The sequence below is a fragment of the Mya arenaria genome, chromosome 12, assembly GCF_026914265.1.
Source record: "Mya arenaria isolate MELC-2E11 chromosome 12, ASM2691426v1".
Lineage (NCBI taxonomy): Eukaryota > Metazoa > Mollusca > Bivalvia > Myida > Myidae > Mya > Mya arenaria.
In genome coordinates this window covers 8,086,765-8,109,678 of record NC_069133.1, presented here as the reverse complement: position 1 = coordinate 8,109,678, position 22,914 = coordinate 8,086,765, and the positions used below count along the sequence as shown (strand labels likewise).

The 22,914-nt window shown below is 34.2% G+C and overlaps 1 protein-coding gene across 1 annotated transcript; it reads right to left on the bottom strand.

Annotated features, from left to right (window-relative positions):
* Positions 1-729: 729 nt before the first annotated feature.
* LOC128211741 (uracil-DNA glycosylase-like) lies at positions 730-14,187 on the bottom strand. The gene is made up of 7 exons (XM_052916773.1): positions 14,092-14,187; positions 10,397-10,492; positions 9,692-9,707; positions 8,461-8,509; positions 5,637-5,725; positions 4,976-5,154; positions 730-3,941 (listed from the first exon to the last, which is right to left on the bottom strand). Exons 1-7 carry the CDS (start codon positions 14,185-14,187, stop codon positions 3,756-3,758), a joined length of 711 nt encoding a protein of 236 aa, XP_052772733.1. The 3' UTR covers positions 730-3,755.
* Between the last annotated feature and the right edge of the window lie 8,727 nt (positions 14,188-22,914).

Below are 22,914 nucleotides of genomic sequence, written 5' to 3'. Positions count from 1 at the left end.
GGTTGTGTAGAATACACGTTTTTGTTTTATTTGTTTGGGGGGGGGGGGTCACTTATAGAAGGACCAAACTAGGCCTTTAAATGTAGATTTTATATAGATTCTCAGTGACCAATCGTTTAGTTATATTGGGTGCAACATATGGCCTCTATAGTGTTAACAAGATGTTTTGTCAACATTTGGCCATGTGACCTACTATTGACACGACATGGACCATTACGGAATATCACCTTTATTACATTAAAGCAACTGTGCACCAGATAATGAATTTGCAAGACAAAAAAGAAAATTGTCGAAAACTGACATAAACTTGGAATCAATGTGTACAATGCATTGAAACTTACTAACTGAAGTACCATATAGTTTAAAATTTAATTAAATTTAGCAGTTATTCGTAATGCGTGATTGGCTAGTCGATGTTATCACGTGATATTACCAAGTTAGGTATATAGCTTAAATATACCACTCGTTTGGAGTAAGCCATCGTAACACAATGGACACGGTGGATACAACGCTGGACTGCAATTTTGTCGACACGGGTTCGAACCCGGTCTCCGACACATTTTGTTTTACATTTTGGTACTTTTTTTACAATTATGATATCAAAGCGTAACACATTCTATTAAATAATTGTCCTGAGATTCGTTACAGGAAAAATCTTTTTTTGGTGCCAATCTGGTGTGTACCCTTTAACTGTTGAAAAGGCTTAACAGATTATATGATACTGTTTATTCAAAAGGTATTCAATATAACATAATATGCATTTAAAAACCACGCAACAACTATTTTCTTCGTCCATTCACTATAAACAAATCTATAACAACTATTTATTTTCAACAGTCATGAACTACTGATTTACGGGATTTTTTTCCTGATGAGTACTTGCCTAAATACATACATGTACAAGAAAAAGGCCAACATTTCCCCCTTCCACCAAATTCATAATATCATATTTCCCTTCAAATGGGTTAAATTTTGTTCTGCAAAAACGAAAAATAAACAGTACAAATGCTCAATGTAGCTGCTTGATATTCTATTGTAATAGTTTAGTATATACTTGAAATTGTATATAAAAAATATCAACTAACGAAGTAAAGGATATAGAGGATATTTGTTTTTTAGTGTTAGATCGTATTTTAGAAAAAACAACAACATATTTTCACCAGAGGCAAAGCCAAGAGTGAAAATGTAGTGTTTTATATGATCACAAGTGGAATGAAATACGATCTTACACTGAAATAAACAAATTTTCTGTTTCTTTTATGCTTATTTTCGGAGTTTTATTAGTTTTTTTTAATTTAATTCTGAATAACCCCCTTTTTTGAAAAGGGCGCCCCTCATGCAAAACTAAAGCTGTCAACTTTTCTATTTTCGGTTTGCTGTGAAATAGTTCTCTGCTATCCATTCTTATAGCTTATTATTCGCTCATTTTTTAGTGCAAAGCTTTTATCAACAGTAAACAATGAAGTTTTATAAGTGCACATATGTTCCAATAAATAATGTAAACACTTTTATTTTAAGTTGGGCATGAATACATAACGAAATTACTAGCCGCTATTTAATGAATGAAAGTTTGGATGGTCAAATGTGCAAAACAAATGCGGATACTCATTGAATTTTAAACATTCTTTTAGTTAAAGACTGCATGTGTTTCATAGCAAATTAATATTCAGTCATCTTACTTACAGAGACCAGTCTGTTTTGCTTGAAAACATGTTTGTTTTCCAGATAAAGAGTGAATGCCACGCTAGTTTGTTAACAAATTTTGAGGTGTGGGTGGGGTAAAAAATATCGGATTATCTGTAAATTGTTGTGTGAATTTTCCAGGAAACTAATTTTACGTACTACAAACAGTTCAAAATACATTTGAACGATGATATAAAATTCTATGTATGTTCGAACAGTTGTTTTTGTCTGTAATTTGTTTGGTATGAAAGCAAATGTTCGAACATTCAGCTTCAAATATCAGGAAAATGTTTAAAAAACGGGATAACCGGTAATAAACGATAAGTTGTTTATTTCCAAATATATATTTATTTAAATTTAAAAAACATTTCTTAAACATTTTTTGACAAAATTTTCTGGTTCAAAGTCCAGTGTTCTGTTTTAATCAAGGCAGGTTACTACAGAGGAATTTAAAAGTTGTTCTGAAAGTCGATATTTTCACTCCTTATTTTGCAGTGATATTTTCACTGTTGTTATTTCACTGTTTAACCCCCATATTTCATTGTAAAGCATGAAAGAAAAAGGTGCCATCTTCAGTCGATTTTGTTACTGTTTTTTCCAGGTCATAATGAGATTTTTTTACGAAAAGGTAAGGCTGAAAATGTTACGACTGGTTTATTTATAAATTGAGTTTAATTTCATATCTTAAATCAATTTCTGCCCATATTTAAAGTAACACTCTTATTCAAAATCAATACATACACATGTATAATACCACTCTGTATCATGGCCTACCCTATTATAAACATAGATTTTGAGTGATAAACCTTTCACTACTTACTAAATCATGAATTTATGGAAATATCAACAAGATTGTAATGGTGTATATATCAGCTGAAAACGCAAAAATATTAAATGATTGGTGAATGCTAATAGATTTACTGTTATCTACTATAGTCTGTTAGTCTAATAAGGTAGAAATACCATGTTTTTTGGACCTATTTTTCAAATTAAAATCGGTGTCCTTCATTAAAACCATTGTTTTTTTACATTTACCGTCCTCTTTGGTACATCAAAACCTTTCTATTAATTGTGGTAAATTTTATTTTGGAGTAAGAGTGCAACTTTAAGTATTCAACAGAATTTCATGATCTTATGATCTTTTATCGTACACACATTGATTAGATGGCCTGATGTTTTGTCATTTAATGTTATTTGTCATGATTTCAATTTGTTTCCCCAAATGTTAAACTTACAGTGCTTATTTTGCAATTCAAAAGTGTCCAGATTAAATAGTTTGCAAGAAAAATCATCGCTTCTAAATTGACAAGAACATAAGAAACTAATATATTCTGTTAGAGTCTTTTGTACAATGTAAGTGTTAGGAACGATAAAAAGATTAAAATATAATACAAACAAAACAAAATTCTAAAATGTTCAACAATGTCAAAATCATTTACAAAGAACATCAGCCTGAAATGAAAGTGTGTATTATTGAAAATTGATTGTTATGATACATGTTGTTGATAATTGATTGCATAATCTCAATCATGATCATCCCTATATGGCTTATCTCGCCATAAATATTGTTGATTAACAGTATAAATAATTTTCAATTCAACTTATACACTAAATAAGATTATTGAAACAGTACTCCAGTATAGCAAGAAGTTAACATCCCTGTACATTTATTGTTTAGCTAGCACACTTATTCTAAACATTTTTGTGAGCTTTTTGATTTGATAACTTAATCTGAGGTTAATCGAAAAAGCTTGATTGATTATTTCCTTTGAGCAATTATGATTTTAGATCGATTTCAATCCCTAATATAACATAACAAATTGTTTATTCGGCATTCAATGTTACAACATTCATAACAATAAAGCATATACAACACTCTGTAGTAAAGTCTAGTCAATAGTCATGGCCAACAGATGTAAAAACAGAAGAACATAGGTCATAAGTAAATACATTTCTTTATATAAAAACATAATGCGGATAACCTTTTGGAGAATACGCACCTTATTCCAATTTGTAAAACTTTATAATAAACCTGCCTTCTGGAAATATTAAGCAGTCATTGTGGGTTAGGATTACACCAAAATTTTGTGATCTACCAGACGAGGTTGAAAAGGGGGCAGGTATGACCAGTTTATCGGGTCTATCCCATTCTTCTGCAGATAAGCATTAATCTGAGAAAAATGCCGACACCCGGAAAATCCCAAATGGGCAGAGTTCGGGGAGGGAAGGGAGCTCGTCAGGATACGGTGACTCACTACCTAAAATATACAGTACATAAAATCCAATAAAAGCAAACAAGCATTTTCAACAAGAGGACGTCTAAGAAAACAATAACGCTGGTCTGGTATTTTCCAGTCGAACAAGTGGACAACTGAACACATTTTAAAGCTTGGTGTACGTGTGCATATTCACTGTGGCAACTTGTGTACCAAGTTTTATTTTAATGTAATAAATGGTTTTGAGTTCTGGCTAAGGTTAAATGGGCTAGACACCATATGGTCTCAAAATCGTCAAAATCGTCAAATACAGTATTTCCTCAAAAACGGCATATAAGTGTCAATGCGAGTTAGAAGAAGGCAGATAATACATCACTTTACATGAATAAAATGATAAACGCAACAATCATGTTGCTGTCTCTGTGTTTCTCCGGGTTTTTTTTAAAATGCATTATGTTTTAAATCATATCTGTTTATGAGTACAGATAAATAAACCGACTCTATTTTTAAACTTACTTGGATGTACGTGGTAGACAGCCTGAGTGAATTTCGAATTGGTAAAATGCGTATAAAATGCGAAAAATACACATGTTGCAAGTCATGTGATACATCAGTAAGTAAGATTCAATGCGTTGCTCACAAACGATGTCAGTTTTATGTAAGTCTTTGACAATTTTCTTTTTTTTCTTGCAATTGTATCATCTGGTGTCTAGCCTTTTCTCTACAACAACATCTACGATAAGGCTATTTCAATTCCTCAGCATTTGTTTTCTCAGACAAACAAGATGAGCATAACATGCCTACAATCATTGTTTTGTATAACATGCCAATCTGAATAACTTCTGCCTTTCTATGTCTAAAACTACTGAGATGAATGCAATTAATTGCAAAAGACAGTATGAAATAATTGTGCACAACTTAAAGCACATAATACGCCTTAACTGTATCCAAGCATAAAAACAGTTAATTGTATTTTAAGATGATTGTTGGTTATAGCATCCTTCTAATTACTATTTCAACGTCACTTGTTGAGGAACCAGAGCTCAATACTCTTAATTATTTCTCCTTCTTCCTACCTTATCAATACGAGCAGCCTTCTTCTGAGCATACAGCCCCCACATGACAAAGACAAGCCCGTTCTTGTTGTTGTTAAGGTACGCGATTACGGCGTCTGTGAACTGCTCCCAGCCCTTGCCTGTGTGAGATGCTTCGACACCCTCTCGCACTGTCAACACCGAATTCAGCATCAACACACCTGCACAAGTAACAAATCATCCATATTATTAATATTAGTGTTTACAACATCCATGTTTTAAAGCTTGAAAGCATAAATAGCTGGCGAAGAAAAGCATTCACTTTAACAGTTGACAATTGCATCATAGTTTTCATTAAATACTAGTATGACTGTAAAAGCTCTTTTAAAATACAAACGTGTACATAACGCATAGTGTCTTTGCTTTTCATGCTAAATTTTACTTGCAAGGTATCATTCAAGGCCTATAACTCCAAAGTGAATGCTGCAATCTGTGAAGCTTTTAAAATTCCGTAATAGAGTAATAATGCATTTTAACATCGCGATTAAATTTATTAAAGATTGACAATTGATGACGACAAAGACACAGGCGGTGCCAGACAAATGATCTGTATTTGTCTGCTATACAACGGAGGTAACACAAAAATGGAAAGGCATATGATGTGGTATCAATGTTGGGTAAATGTGTTAAGCAATAAGCCTACCTTGTTCTGCCCAACCCTGAAGGTAGCCGTGGGCAGGTCGTCGAAAACTCGGAATATCTTGCTCCAGCTCATTGAATATGTTCACCAAGCTGCAGGGTAGAACATAATACCAACCAATTTAAGTAAGTCGGAGCAGTGTAGGGCATGATACCGAATGGTGTTTTAATGAGTAACAGCAGTGTATGCAATACTACAGAACGGTGTTTTAATGAGGCACAGCAGGGTAGAACATGATACCGAATAGTGTTAATGAGTCACAGCAGGGAAGGAAATGAAACCGAACAATGTAAATGAGTCACAGCAGGGTATGACATGATACCAAACAATGTTAACCGCCCAAAGCAGGGAAAGACATGATACCGAACAATGTTTATGAGTCACAGCAGGGAAGGAAAAGAAACCAAACAATGTTAAGAGACACAGCAGGGAAGGACATGATACCGAACAATGTTAATGAGTTACAGAATGTTAGTAAATGGCATAGAACAATGTTATGAGCCACAGACGGGAAGGACATAATATAGAACAATGTAAATGAGTCACAACATGTAAAGACATGATCCAGAACAATGTAAATGAGACACAACAGTGTAGGACATGATACCAAACAATGTTAATCACCTAATGCAGGGAATAACATGATGTCGAATCAATGTAAATTAGTCACAGCAGGAAAAGACAAGATACAGAACAATGTCAATGAGGCACAGCAGGGTAGGACATGATACCAAACAATGTTAATCACCCAAAGCAGGGAAGGACATGCTACTGAATAATGTAAATGAGTCACAGCAGAGAAGGATAAGATACCGAACAGTGTAAATGAGTAAAGCAGGGAAGGACATGATACTGAACATTGTTAATCAACAAGCAGGGAAGGACATGCTACTGAAAAATGTTAATGAGTCACAGCAGAGAAGGACAAGATACCGAACAGTGTAAATGAGTATAGCAAGGAAGGACATGATACCAAACAATGTTAATCACCCAAAGCATGGAAGGACATGATACCGAACAATGTTAATGAGTCCCAGCAGGGAAGGCCATGATACTGAACAATGTTAATCACTTAAAGCTAATGAGTAATATCATTGGAGGTCATGATAGCGAACAATGTAAATGAGTCACAGCATATTAGAAAATGACACAGAACAATGTTAATGAGTCCCAGCAGGGAATGACATAATACCAAACAATGTTAATGATCCAAAGCAGGGAAGGACATGATACCAAACAATGTTAATGAGTCGCAGCAGTGTATGACAAGATACCAAACAAAATGTTAATGAGTAACAGTATGTTACTAAATGACATAGAACAATGGCAATGAGTCATAGCAAGAATAACATGATACCGAACAATGTTAATGAGTCATAGCAAGATTAACATGATACCGAACAATGGCAATGAGTCATAGCAAGAATAACATGATACCGAACAATGTTAATGAGTCATAGCATGGATGGACATGATACCGAACAATGTGAACGATTCACAGCAGTGAAGGCCATGGAACAGAACAATGTTAATAAGTTACAGATGATAAAGAACAAAGTTAATGAGTCACAGAAGGGATGAACATGATACCGAACAAAGATAATGAGTCACTGCAGGGATGGACATGATACCGAACAAAGTTAATGAGTCACAGCATCGGGAGGACATGAAACCGAACAATGGTAATGAGTCACAGCAGGGGAGGACATGATAACGAATAATGTTAATGAGTCACAGCAGGGAAGGACAAGATACCGAACAAAGTTAATGAGTCACAGCAGTGAAGGACATGATAACGAATAATGTTAATGAGTCACAGCAGGGAAGGACAAGATACCGAACAAAGTTAATGAGTCACAGCAGTGAAGGACATGATACCGAACAAAGTTTATGAGTCACAGCAGTGGAAGACATGATACCGAACAAAGTTTATGAGTCACAGCAGGGGAAGACATGATACCGAACAATGTTAATGAGTCACAGCAGTGAAGGACATGATACCGAACAAAGTTTATGAGTCACAGCAGGGGAAGACATGATACCGAACAATGTTAATGAGTCACAGCAGGGGAAGACATGATACCGAACAATGTTAATGAGTCACAGCAGGGGAAGACATGATACCGAACAATGTTAATGAGTCACAGCAGGGGAAGACATGATACCGAACAGTGTTAATGAGTCACAGCTGAGGAAGACATGATACCGTACAATGGTAATGGGTCACAGCAGGGGAGGACATGATACCGAATAAAGTTAATGAGTCACAGCAGGGAATGACATGATACCGAACAAAGTTAATGAGTCACAGAAGGGAAGGACATGATACCGAAAAATGCTATTGAGTCACAGCAGGGTATGTCATGATACCGAACACTCTTAAGAGTCACGCAGGGAAGGAAAGAATACAGAATGATATTGATATGAGGTATTAAAGGGTATGACATGATTCAGAATGGTGAAAATGAGACACAGCAGGGTAGGCCATGATACAGAATGGTGTTGTATCGAGACAAAGCAGTGTAGGACATGATACAGAATGGTGTTGTAATGAGACACAGCAGGGAAGGCCATGATAGAGAATGGCGTTGTTATGAGTCACAGCAGGGTAGGACATGAAGCAGAATGGTGTTAACAAGGCACTGCAGGGTATGTCAGGGAGGCAACGTGTTGCGAGACAGGGCCCACCATGGTATAGGGAGAAATACATTATGTGGTATGTTTTGGCAGCCAAAATACAAATTGTCTCTGTATTTCCATGCATGAAACATCGGTTTCAATATAAAATAGTTAAAAGAAATGTATGTGCTTCTCAACATGAACATACCTCGGGGGAGGGGGAGGAGTCACATTCGTCGGAACACTGAATGCCAGGCCTGAAATGTATGTTCATTTTCCCACGTAACATAACGGGATGACTGTTTTCACTTACTGAACATGTGCAGTTAAACTATACTGCTAATATAGTACTAAGCAGCCATTCGCTATATTTATATTTAAACGCTATGACTTATTTAAAATTTATTCTGCAATTATGTTCATTTATTACTACGATAAGCATGATCTATGCCTACACAATTGCACACAAGGTGGTCTTTGTATCAAAACTTTACCCAAAAGGTCACAAATTAATCCCCAATTCGGGACACTTTCGTGTGGACTGTCAAAATGGATACAGCCTCATGCACGATTAATATCAGCTCATAATTATCTTTAATATTTAAATTTGAAACGGTTTAAGCTACATTACATAGGAGTACTGTAAGATACGTAACTATCATACCATGTGCCTCTTTCGGTCCAGGATAGGGATCCTGCCCCAGTATAACCACCTTGTGTGTGTGTGTTTATAATTAATTTATATATATATATATATATATATATATATATATATATATATATATATATATATATATATATATATATATATATATATATATATGTGTGTGTGTGTGTGTTTATAATAAATTTCAGTTCTTTTTGAAAAAAACTGTAGTTGCTGTTCAGGTTATACATGTCCTCAAATAAATGGTTAAAAGGAGTTTTTGAGTTTATATTATGTTTTCCGGTGGTATATATTGATGTTCTTGCATTATTTATTTGCAATTTTAATGTTTCAAAGATATTTCTCACTCTTAAGGAATTTAAGACCAATCTCACACCCGAATAAAACATCACTGCCAAAAAGGCTTGGACAGGGCTATACGGTACTCATAAATATAGCTTTTGGTGCTCATTCAACGATATATAAGTGACACTAGTGTTCGAAAAACATACATACGCATGTATAACAAACATACACTTTTGAAAACGCAAAAATATTAAATGATTGGTTAGTGATAAAATATTTACTGTGATCTACTATCTTCTCATAGGATAGAAATACCCTGTTTTCTGCACCTTTCTTTCAAATTAAACCCGATTTCCTTCATAAAAACCATTGTTTTCGACATTTAATCATTCTTTTTGGTATATTCAAACAATTTTATTTATTGTTGTAAATCTTATTTGGATGTAAGAGTGCATCTTTAAGATCTTAAACTGAAACAAACTATTACCCTCTATATATTCAACCTACATAATTACAAAGAAATAACTCATTTTTTGTGAAAAGTATGTGGAGATTCTCAATTCCATTGTATAGGGCATTTCCCAAACATATTGGGGTGGGGGGAAGTGTTACAAGAAACACTTAGTTCATACCACGAAGCTAACTACACATGTACAGTCTCAAGACGGGTGATACAGGTTGTCCATTAGTAAAGCCTTAAGAAAAAATGAAATAAAAGTTCTTGCAACACATCTTAACCCATGCACCCATAATTATCAACAATAAAGACTGAATAAGATATTTTGAATTGTCAAATTGTTAGTTGCAATCTACATGTTTTTCCTTCTTTCGATAGTCATTATTATTTTTAGCTGTAAAGTGACAGAAAAGATATAGCCAAGCACTTTATTTGTTTACTTAAAAATATGAACGTGTACAATATCCATTTTAAAGTCGTAACATCATTTCAAATTGTTGAAATTACTGTATTTGAAAAATAGTATTTCTTTCTTCCTCTGCTGTTCAATATGTTACAATATAAAAGCAATGGAAGTTTCTTGAATAAGCATAAATGTTAGTTTGATACAAATATTGAGTACAGAAATACACTTTTGATTATTTCGCATTTGATAATTGATTATGGTTGTGCATTTCAAATCGATTATGATATGTGTCTTATTATCCAGCAGGACCAACAAAAGGAAATTCCCACCTGTTCAAAACTGCAGGCCCGTGTCCATGAAAACACATTTTCCTCAGATGGGTAAACGTTGAAGTTCTTTCTCTCAGCACACACAAACTGGGTGAGCTACAACGAGGAAATGTAATACATAGTCGTGAGTTCTGAGACATTCAATACATGTGATATATGGTATTTACATGTAGACCCTCCATAAAATCACTGCAGAAAGAACAATTATATAATATGGTGTATAAATATATTGTAATATTTACATTCGGCTGGTCATGTATAGTAAAAACACGCTTTCTTATTGATTGTACAACACCAAAGGGGTTATAATTCATAGTTTATTTCAATATTGCCCAGTTCATGGAATTTGCTCGCAATCATTCAGTATTAACACTCGAAAACAAAAGCTGTCACAGTATTTGACGAATGCCCCCGGAATGTGACATAGACCTTTGAAAAATGTCAGTACATAAAAAGGGAAGAAAATATTAATGAGATGTCCATTATGTCTAACCAGTACGGCTGGTGCATTTACAGGACCACAGTTATGGCAATATGTCTAACCAACATGACTGGTGCATTTGCAAGACCCCGCTTTATTATGTATAACTAACATGACTGATGCATGTGTATGACCACATTCCATTATGTTTTACCCACATGGCTGGTGAATTTACAAGACGACATGGCATTATGTATAACCAATATGCCTGGTGCATTTGCAAGACCCCATTGCATTATGTCTAACCAACATGGCTGGCGCAATTGCAAGAGCACATCGCATAATGTCTTACCAAAATGGCTTATGCATTTGCAAGTCTACATTGTTGTATGTCTAACCAATATGACTGTTGCATTTGCAGGACTACATGCCATTATGTCTAATCAACATGGCTGGTGCATTTGCTATACCATGTTCCATTATGTCTAACCAATATGGCTGGTAGCCTTGCAGGACCACGTGACAGTATGTCTAACCTATATAGCTGGTGCATTTTTAAAACCCCATTCCATTATGTCTAACCAACATGGCTGGTGCATTTGCAAGGCCCCATTGCATTATGTCTAACCAACATGGCTGGTGCACTTGCAAGACGACATTGCATTATGTCTAACCAACATGGCTGATGCATTTGCAAGAACACATGGCATTATGTCTAACCAACATGGCTGGTGCATTTGCAAGACTTCATGGCATTATGTCTAACCAACATGGCTGCTGCATTTGCAAGACGACATGGCATTATGTCTAACCCATATGGCTGGCGCATTTGCAAGACCACGTTGTATTATGTCTAACAAACATGACTGGGGTATTTGCAAGACTACATTGCATTATGTCTATTCAATATGGCTGGTGCATTTGAAATACCACACTCATGGCTTTATGTCTTACCAAAATGCCTGGTGCATTTGCTTTACCATATGGCATTATGTCTAAACAATATGGGTGGTGGTCTTGCAGAACCACATGAAATTATGTCTAACCAATATAGCTGGTGCATTTGCAATACCCCATTGCATTATGCCTTACCAACATGGCTGGTACATTTGGAAGATCACATGACATTATGCCTGTGCCATAGGATTGAAACCCCTTTATGCTTGACAACAATACAGCGTGGGTCTTGCAAATGCAACTTTAGCTTTTACGTGTGAAAAACATACGGCAAGTTATTTTAAATTGCCTTTGAACATAAAAATGCCACACATATTTGACATCTCTTTTGTCCTTATATGCGGAATTCCATAATACACAAACACTCAGTGTGACCTTGACCTAACAGGTAGGGACACGGGTCTTGCATGCGACACATCGTCGTGATATGTTGAAAATATATGGAAAGTCATTTTAAAATATGTCCATACAAGTAAAAGTTACAGCCAGGAAACAACAAACTACACTCTTTGTTCGTAAATGGAGCCTTCCATAGTAAACAAACACTTAATATGACCTTGACCTTTTGGGTAGGCACACGTTGTCTTGGTATGTCAAACACATGTGTCAAGTCATTTTAAAATCTGTTCATACATGAAAAAGTTACAGCCCAGACACAGCCACCTATACTCTTATGTCCTTATATGCAGCATTCGATTGTCAATAAACACTAAGTGTGATCTTGACTTAAGAGGTAGGGACAATGGTCTTGCACGCGACACATCGTTTTGGTATGTGGAACATATGTGGAATGTTATTTTAAGATATGTCCATACAAAAGAAAGCTACAAATCGGACATTACCACCTTTACTCTATGTCCTTATATGTAGCATTCCATAGTATTCAAACACTAAGTGTAACCTTTAACTTAAAGGTAGGAACACAGGTCTTGTACGCGACACATCGTCTTAATATGTCAAACGGACGGACGGACGGTGCGATTTTAATATGCCCACCTTCGGGGGCATAAAAATGTAATCAATCAAAGAATTTAAACATTTGATAGTCCGGTTAGCGCAGTTGTGAGTGCACTCGCTTCTCACCAAGGCGACCTGGGTTCGATTCCCGGCCTGGGCACATGTGAGTTTGGTTTGTGCTCACAAAGTCGAACAAGTTGGTTTTCTCCGGGTACTCCGGTTTCCTCCACATCAAAAGACCACACTCTCGCGTAACATCGGGCCAACTAGGGTGATTAATATAATGTTGTTTTGACTTGTTTTACAATCATTGTAAAATATATAAGTTAAAACTAACAGAAAAGAGGTCTGTTTTCGCAGTCACCTGACCAACTGACTGTATAAACATCACGTGGTAAACTAAAATTTGCAAGTTATCTTGTTATTGGACCGACTTGTATGCAAGTGACAGGATAAATTAATGTTATATTTAGATTTGCCTAGTCATTTACATAGAGTTAACTTGACTTTCATATTGTATATCATTCAAGGGATGATAATGCCATTGTTTATATATCAAGATTGCCCACTTAATAGATTTTGCACGCATGCCCTTCTGCAATCATACAGAATGAATAGACGAAAAAAATGTGATCAGTCAAAGAATATCAACATTTTGCCAATTTTAGCAATTAAATTGAATACAAGACTAATTTTCCTGCAAAGCATTAAAGACGCCGCGAATGCTTTTGAAACATTACTAAAAGGTAAGGTACCTGGATACACGCATTTTCCCGTTATTGAACGAAAAACGGATTTCCAACTGACCTCATAATAGTTATGGCCCAGTTCAAGTTTGAGGGCCCTCTACTAATATTTATGCAAAAAGCTATAGAAACAAGCTCAGTAGCAAAATGTTTAATTATAAACCCGGTTTAATGGCACTGGGTAAACGCCAAAGACATAGAACATATAATCACATACAAGTTCAAGATCTCTAGGCCTAAGCGTTTTTTAACTATTGATAGGAAACTGCGTATTTTCAGCTAACGGTCAAAACGACCTGGACCATTGGCCCATTGACCTCTAAAGCAACAGGGCTCATCTGCTGGTCATGGTCACCTCTTTTTTCTTCAATTAGTTAATACAATTGTTTGTTCATTAAGGTTGTTTTTATCAACCATATTTTATAGTTTTATTTTGCAATAGTAATGCTGGCTGGTCCATTTTGATCACGTAATCCTCCATGGTAAAACATTGAAACCTTTTCCAAACTGACGTCGCGTGGAATGACGTCGCATCTCCAAGCGACGTTAATGATGAAACATTAAGTGAGTTTTTATTTTATTTTAATCAATGTCAGTTAGTAAGATGGTTGTACCTGTGCAAAATAAGGTTTACTGAACTCCGCCTCCAGGAATGGTCTCCAGGATTCCCCAACGTTGACCAGTAGTGTGTTTGGTAGCTTGGAAGCCATCCCCTGAAAAGATATTATTAGTGTATCATTTTGACATTTCTTGTGGCACAAGTCTGCAAAGTAAAAAATAACATAATCAAGTCTTCATGTTTGTCGGCCATTTATATAGACAAAAGGTAACAAAAGTAATTATTGTTCAAGTGCATTTTGGCTGGTCGAAACTTGTGATTCGGCTAAAAATGAAACCATCATCAAGGAGTGTGTAGTTCTACTGTTCAATATATTTTTTTCTCTATCCTTAAAATGCCTCTGTGATTCCATTCAGATTATAAGCCAATTAGTTTTTCAGTTCAATCATAATATTTAGATTTTACTATTAAGTTAAATCTAAGATGTTTATTGAACATGGTCCCTGGCTTCGCTATTTATTTTCTTTATTTGGCTGGATCCGCACATTAATATTAATGGAAGGCGCAAAGCGTCTTTTTACATTTTTGTTTTGGCTGACTCGTGGCATCCATACCCTCTGTCATTACCTCAGTGGTGTAAATGCAGCACAGCGTTTCTTAACGCCGCTGATGGTCCTGATTTTTACGAATCCAAGTGTTTTTTCATCTCTTAAAGTGTCACTCTTATTCAAAATCAATACATGTATAACAAACATTAGTTTTGACTGATAAAAAAAATAATATTACTGATAACAAGGAAGAAACCCTGTATTTAATAACAGAAAACGCAAAAATATTAAATGATTGGTAAATGCTAAAATATTTACTGATCTACTATAATCCCATAAGGTAGAAATACCGTGTTTCATGGTCTTTCTTTCCAATTAAACTCGGTATTCTTTATATGAACCATTGTTTTCGACATTTATCAATCGTTTTGGGAATATTAAAACAATAGTATTAATTGTGGTTAATCTTATTTTTGGGTAAGAGTGCATCTTAAAAGATACCAAACTGACTAAATTTCATAGTCTGCCAACATATATGTAAAGCAACACAACCTCAATAACATGACATGGAAATTCCACTTCCAGGCTTCCATAGTTTGTTTATACATTATGATTTTCTAGTCCACATAAACCCTCAAGACCTGCATACTGCTACTAGTAAACTCAGCTTGACATAGACCAACCAAGCTTGCCTCGACTTCTGATATAGGTTTATTATCATCCAGCTTGGTTTACTTGTTTAACAAAGTAATAGGTTTTTTTTTAAGATTTACGGATAAAGTGTATGTTTAAAAATGTGTTTTATAGGTAAGGCTGGTGTAAACAGGCAAGTTAACACTGAACAAGAGATGTAATTTCAAATGTTATTTAAAGAGCATATTTAGATCATACATATCAGAATGGGAATTATATTTATTTGTTAAAAGGTGGCCACAGGGTACAATAAAATGGATTTATGTATTAAAAGCTTGTAACAAAAATGAAGTTGTAAACATGACTATATAAAGGTTATGCAAGTCATGTAAAGCATGTCATTCAGCACTGACATTTGAGCATAGATAAAACACGTTAAACTTTAAAATACCTTATTTATATTAAAGTTAATAGACTTCTACAATGTGTGTACACAAAACTTTCAAAAGAAGACCTGCAGTGTCCTATACAAAATTATATAATAATTATCTTTGTTGAGAATGGTGGGTATTAAAGCCACGAACTACCAAGATAAAATAATGTGCAATTGTTAAATAAGAATGACCTTATCGTGGCCATTCTTTGAAGAAATTCAGAGGGGGTAAGATTAATAGTGACAATTGAAGTAGTTTTTATTTAAATTATAACAATAATGCTCTTAATTTAATTTAAGTAATGTTAATTGGCATAATATGTGTGACTGTCCATTTTCTCCTTTGCAATAATTTATAATGAACGTAATATGTAAATGCAAACGTCATTTTTTTAAACTGTGCATGCAAATACTTAATCGTTTACTTCATGGTTACTCATTTCTACACCTCGATCCATCGAGCTTATTAAACACGGATATTTACGCACTCGTAATGTAGGGTCATTTACTTTCATACCTGTTGCTTGTTTATTTGCTATAAATGCATTTTTATGAAGTACAAACATCGATAAATACAATGCAATCAAAGAAACACTATGTTACAATTATAAGAATTGAGAAAAAACGCGACTAAAGGTCATGAGTGTCAAATATGGGTGAACATTTATTACGCAGTTTTAAAGGCATTCCTGCCTCGTTTTTTTCGTGATTATTTTTGCACAAGGTAGCAAGCTATAATTAATGACCAATAACATAACTTCATTTTATTAATCATGCGTGTGACGTCACAGGTCATGGTTCAGGCTCGTGTCAAAATGTCGGCCATGTTGGATAAACACAAAATTGCCTAGATTTTCATATAAATACTGTTTAAACAAAGGTCATATATCATTACATGGGACATATGTGTCACCTCTGTTAGTCGCTTATTCGGTCTTAAAAATGGGCATCTGCTTCTAGAAGTTGAAAGTAAGTACAAATATTTTATTAACAATGACAACCCCGATTACAAAACACTATGTATATCACGGAATTTTACATCGAACAGCGGTTGAAAAACGTGTTTTCGAATATAAATTAGTGCAATTTAGAACTAATTCTTGCACTTATTGACTATGGTTGAAAACAAGATTACTGAATAATGGTATTTATATTTTAGTGATTGGCTACCAAATAAGACCATTCTGGCTGCGATGAAAGTGATGTTGAGTACCAGTACGACGTCAATATAGAGAACTAGGCGTCAGGCGCACATAGATATCGTGCGGGAATAATTTAGACCACATAATTAAATTTATATCACTGGATTGGAAATTTATTCTGTACAAACTTGACATGATTAATTAATTGATTAAACCGAAAGAACTACTAGGAAAATAGGTTTGTAATGCGCGAGGGTCATTTTTCCAACAATAATAAAAAATCTCCTATAAACAAGGGGTATTGTGGCTTGGTTTTTATCAATTATCAAACACTGCTTAAAAGTAAGAAAGATGTATTCAAAAGACATTCGGATTTTATCAGTGATATCGTCAAATATCCATTTGTTTACGAATTTGTCATACGTTTACGGATGTCATATTGTTTACCGTAAAGTTTATAACAAATATGCTTTCCAGTATCGTGCTGTATTACATGCAAACCGAATGAAGAAGTGTCGCTTTCACAAGACACTTTAAAATGCGCTTATCAATACAAATGGAACGAAGAGATGAAACAGACATTTTTAACAAAATTTACGGATGAATTCACACATTTTGCGCAATTTGTAAATAAGTATAATGTTATTGAAAAAAAAACTATCAGAGTTTACAATTGCATATCAGAGAGCTGGTGAATGCATGAAAAAAAACGCGCTGGTAATACGCCCCGGTCATATTCCCAACCAGAGTGGTGGGATAACGAATGCAGTGACTAAAAGCGCAGTAAATATAAACATTTGAGAACATACAGATTAACCAACACGCTACATGACTTAGCAAGGTACAAACAAGCAAAACAAATCTTAAAAATGCATGCAAGCTAAAACAGCGATCTATTGAAAACAAACGCCGGGTCGAGTTAATTGAAAGTAGATCAAATCCGAAACTGTTCTGGAAAAAAATAAAAACTGCTCAGGCAAAGCCAAAAGATGACACGGACCTAATATTGGGTGATATTCAACTATTTTAAAGATCTCTTTTCAGCGAGACATTCTGACGACACTCTTGATGGTACTATTTTGACACCACTAGAAAGGGAAAGAAACTCTGATTGTGTAAATAGTCAAATCACAGTATCTGCACTACGTGATAGTGAAAAGAGCCTTCGGGGAAATTGTGCCTCGGGAATAGACGGTATTAATATGAACATGTATAAATACACAATATACATTGTTGAAACATACTTATTAGATCTGTTTAACACAATTTATGACCGTGGAGTGTTTCTGCCTGAATGGAGTAGAAATATAGTTACCCAGATACACAAAAAAAGGATCAAAAAAGGAGGGTAATAAGTATAGAGCTATAACACTATTAAACAGCCTCAGCAAAATATTTGTGAATATTTTGACGAAGAGACTGACATGCTGGTGTGAAATCAATGAAGTTATTGACGAGTCGCAGTCAGGCTTTAGAAAAAATACTCAACGGTTGACAATATTTTTAATTTACAAGCGCTGATACAAAAATACTTATCTAAAAAGGGCGGTCGTTTCTATGTATTTTACGTCGACTTTCTTAAAGCAGTTGATGGTTGCTTACACAATACACTGTCGCAGTCAATGTACAGATTGGGAATTCGTGGAAAATTAAAAGATATTTTTAAATCAATGTATGGGCATCTTGAATCGTTTATAAAACTATTTTGTGGATTAACTGAGTACTTGTGCCTGTGAAATAGAGACCAAACAAGGATGCATCTCGTCGCCCGGAATATTTTCACTCATAATGAATGATCTTATAAACGTACTAAAAAAAATCACCAAATGGAATATTCGTCACAGAGGGAACGGGAATTTTATATGCGTTTATGTTTGCGGATGGTGTTGCTAGTTTCGCAGATACAGCCCGTAATCTACAAGCTCAAATAAACCTTATCAATAGGTTTTGTGACAGCACAAGTATGAACATTGATACGGACAAATCAAAAGTAATAGTTTTCCAAAACGGGGGCACGTTGCGACATTATGAAAGATGGTGGTACAGGGAAATACAAATTGATCTTGTGTCATCATATAAGTACCTCGGCTCTTTTTACGCCTAAATTAAGATGGACTATGACAAACAATCATCTTTCAAAACAAGCAACGAAAGCAATTTCAGTTATATTCCGCTACCAAAATCATTTTGGTCATTTTCATATCAAAGATGCGTTTAAACTATTCGACTCTATGGTAACACCAATTTTATGTTACTCGTCCGAAATTTGGGGATACAAATACTGCCAGAACATAGCCAAAAGTGCATAATAACTTCTGTAAGAAACTGTGTGGGCTAAATATAACAGTTTTAAACTTTTTTGCTTCGAGCGAGTGTGATATACTGCCAATGCTGACAATTTATCTTCCAAAATGTGTTAGATATTGGATCAAAATGATGGACATGACCAGTAATAGATATTCACGTCAGTGTTACATTTTGCTTTTGAATATGGATAATGCTGGTCGTGGTAGTTGGGCAACACATATTAAAAATATCATATTTGAACACGCTTTTGGAAACATATTAATAGCGCAAGATGTTGGCCAACCAAACATATTCGTGAAAATGTTCACGAACAGGTTGAAAGACTGTTCCCTACAGAACTTGTATGCATATAGAAGAAGAAAGTAGAAGAAGAAAGTTTATTCAAAAGCAACATACAACACACTACATATTTGAAATAGGCCAATATGACCCTTGATCAAATTATTACATAACATAATACAATAGCTTATGTATACATGTATGGCGAAGCATATTTAATTATTTATAAATAGGTTTATCTATATCGCATTGTTAACAACTGTATCTGTATGATTCAATATACTTTTCTAAGTACATCAACTTTGAAATATTTTCTCTGTTGTATACCCATTATAGGGAATACTTCCGCTTGTATATACATATTAAATTACGAGCAAATGGCCCATGATCGAAATTAACAAAAATAAATAAAATCAATGAAATTCTTAAACAAATGGACAGATCATAAGACAACAACTGTATTCAGCATACCAATATGATAATAATATAATGTTTATAACCTTAATAGTGAATAAAGATTTTGATGAAACTGGTTAAATATCTTGGTCGAGTAGCATTAAGAAAAAAAACAAAAAAACAACAACAACAACAACAACACAACAATTTAGGTCTCCCTTAATTGTCCTGGATTAGGGTGTGTGTCTTTCTTATTTCAAAAGCATTAAAGATAAATACAGCTAATTTCCTCACATATTTGCGTTGTTGGATTTTAACAACTGAATAGTTTTGAACATACTTGGTTTTTCTCTATAGTAACGCTTGATATATTTACATCGTATATCATTATACAATATGCATTCAAATAAGAAATGATATTCGTCTTCTAACTTATTACACGTAGCGCATAACCGTTCTGCTCTTGGCACGTTTTTCCATCGACCAGTCTCAATACCGAGCCGGTGTGAAGACGAACGTAATTCTGTAAGTGCTATTCTATACTTCTGAATATTGACTTGGTTAAGATATGACTGCATTTCAAAATTTGCAAATACTTTATAAAAAGTTGCTCTAGTTGAGTTTTCTAATCTGCTATACCAAGTTTGAATAAAAGTATCCTTAACTCGACGTTTAAATATGCTCAGAAAATTATTATTGTTACCAACACCCTGTGCAATCCAAACGTCTTGAAAACCGAAAGTGCATAACATGTTTTTCACCATAACCGCCCAGTTGTTTTTACCAGGATTATTTTCAATTTCAATTAACATGCTTTTATATATAATACTTATGTATTTTCGTTCACTACAGTGAAATATCTTAAACCAATATTTCAATATAACTGTTAATCTCATCGAATAAAAATTAATCCTGCCTAGGTCTCCATATATAAAATCGTTTTGTGTAGAAGTTTTAACACCAAGTAAATTCTTGCAAAACATAGTATGTATTCTTTCTACGTTGTTCGCACGGGAAAATCCCCAAACTTCACATCCATAGAATAAAATAGGCTTAACTAGTTTATCAAATAAATCTAAAACATGTTCAGTCGATATGCTAACAAAGCCTTGAAGGTATTTCTTTATTTTAAAAATTGCCTTATTTGCTTGTCCTGACAATGTTTTCATGCATTCAATAAAGGAGCCTCCAGATGTAAACACAATTTCCAAATAACAATATTTTGGTACAATTTCAATTTCTGAATCACTTCATTAAAATATATGACATCTTCATCCGCCTGAACAAACCTGTCATCTGGATTGTTAATCGCTTTAAAATAATCCGTGAAAGAATTCAAAGAAATATTCTGAGGTGAGTTAACACCAGAAGATTCTTTTAATAATCGCCAATACAACATTGCATTCTTAAAACGTGCATGTAACAACGTATTTGTTTTAGTTTTTGCCTTTTCATAATTAAAGGTCCGTACGCTTTTCTTATAAATGCTCCTAGCTCGCACCATTTCTAACCTATTTAATTCATTATTATCTTGCCTAAATAAATTAAGCTTATAGTAAAAATCCTGTCTTTTATTCCGCACAACATCATCAAAAATTCCTGAGGCGTTTTTATTGACATAACTAGAGTTTTCGCTGTGACAACCCAGACTTCGCCCCAACTGGTTTCCCGCTCTGCCCAACTTGTTGCCATTGCTGGCTATCAACCCCAAACATATCTTCATTTTCCATTTCTTGGGAATTGTTCATCAACTGCGATAATGTTTCGCTACTTTCAGCCATTATAAGTCTCTGCTAATATTCCTCTCACCTTTATAATTCACTATTTATGTTGTATTCCTTTAAAAAACACTTTAAAACACGTAAATTTCGATATTTTTAAACTCTACCTGTAAACACAGGTTTTACCTGCCCGCCATTTTTAATTTTTAAAATATATAGAGTCGTCACCAAAAGCTGAACATTAAAAACACTATAAAACTCTTCTTGACCCAGAGCGTTATTTGTCAATAGACCTACCATATCCTTGAAAAAAATGTTTTGCAAACTTAAGATGCTCAGGTCATACGCTTATGATAGAAAAAGAAAAACACTTGAATATTGTACGGGGAATTCGATTCTATCCATTATGCTCGAGTACAGGTTACAATGTAATAGAAGACGATTACCACTTTCTTCTGGTCTGTCCTTCTTACGATGGTTTACGACGTGAATTGTTCCGGACTAGCTTTCATTTTTTCAATAATATAATGTGTACTGATGCTACTAGTGATATATTCTCGCTAACTAAATTCGTATATAAAGCATTCGATTTGAGAAAGCAACTGATCTAACGCTGATAATTTATTTTACAACTACTTATACATGAAACAGAAGTGAAATCCAATTTCCGAGAAATGAAATCCACTTTTTGAGACGTGAAATCCACTCATAACTCATTTATTTTAACAAATGTTTGTTTTTGTTGGACAAATAATTCAAAAGGCTTCATTATATGTTTATATTTAAAATTTTATTTAAATTGATCAATAAATAAGTTCTAGACATATTTTGTAAAAAGATCGGAAAACGAAATGAAATCCAATTTTCGAGAATGAAATCCGCTCATCTATTTTTAACAAATATTTCTTTTTGTTGAACAACTAAATGTAAAGGCTTCATAAACGTTTTATATTTTAAATTTGATTAAATTTGGTCAAAAAAATAAGAAAGTTGTAGAAGTATTTAGTAAAAGCGATCGGAAATCGAAGTGAAATCCACTTTTTTGAGAAGTGAAATCCACTCATTACTCATTAATTTTTTCACCCATTTTTTGAACATATAATGAGATAGGCTTCATAATCGGATTATATTTGAAATGTTATTCAAATTGATAAAAAAGAAGAAAGTTTAATTGGAAATATTTTGAAAATTGATGGGAAATCGGAGTTAAATCCACTTTTTGAGAAGTGAAATCCACACATAACACATTTATTTTGTAACAAATATTTTTTTTATTTAACATGTCAGTGCAAAAGGCCTCATAATAGGTTTATATTTCAAATTTTATTTAAAATGGTGCAAAAAGGCGTCATAATGCGTTTATATTTCAAATTTTATTGAACTTGGTCGGAAAAATAACAAATTAAAGAAATATTTTGA

Coding starts and splice junctions, on each gene's coding strand:
- LOC128211741 (XM_052916773.1), bottom strand. CDS start 14,187: ATGGCTTCCAAGCTACCAAACACACTACTGGTCAACGTTGGGGAATCC. Junction 5,155..5,636: donor TCAGGGTTGGGCAGAACAAG/GTAGGCTTATTG, acceptor TTACTTGTGCAG/GTGTGTTGATGCTGAATTCG. Junction 3,942..4,975: donor AGGCTGCTCGTATTGATAAG/GTAGGAAGAAGG, acceptor TGTATATTTTAG/GTAGTGAGTCACCGTATCCT.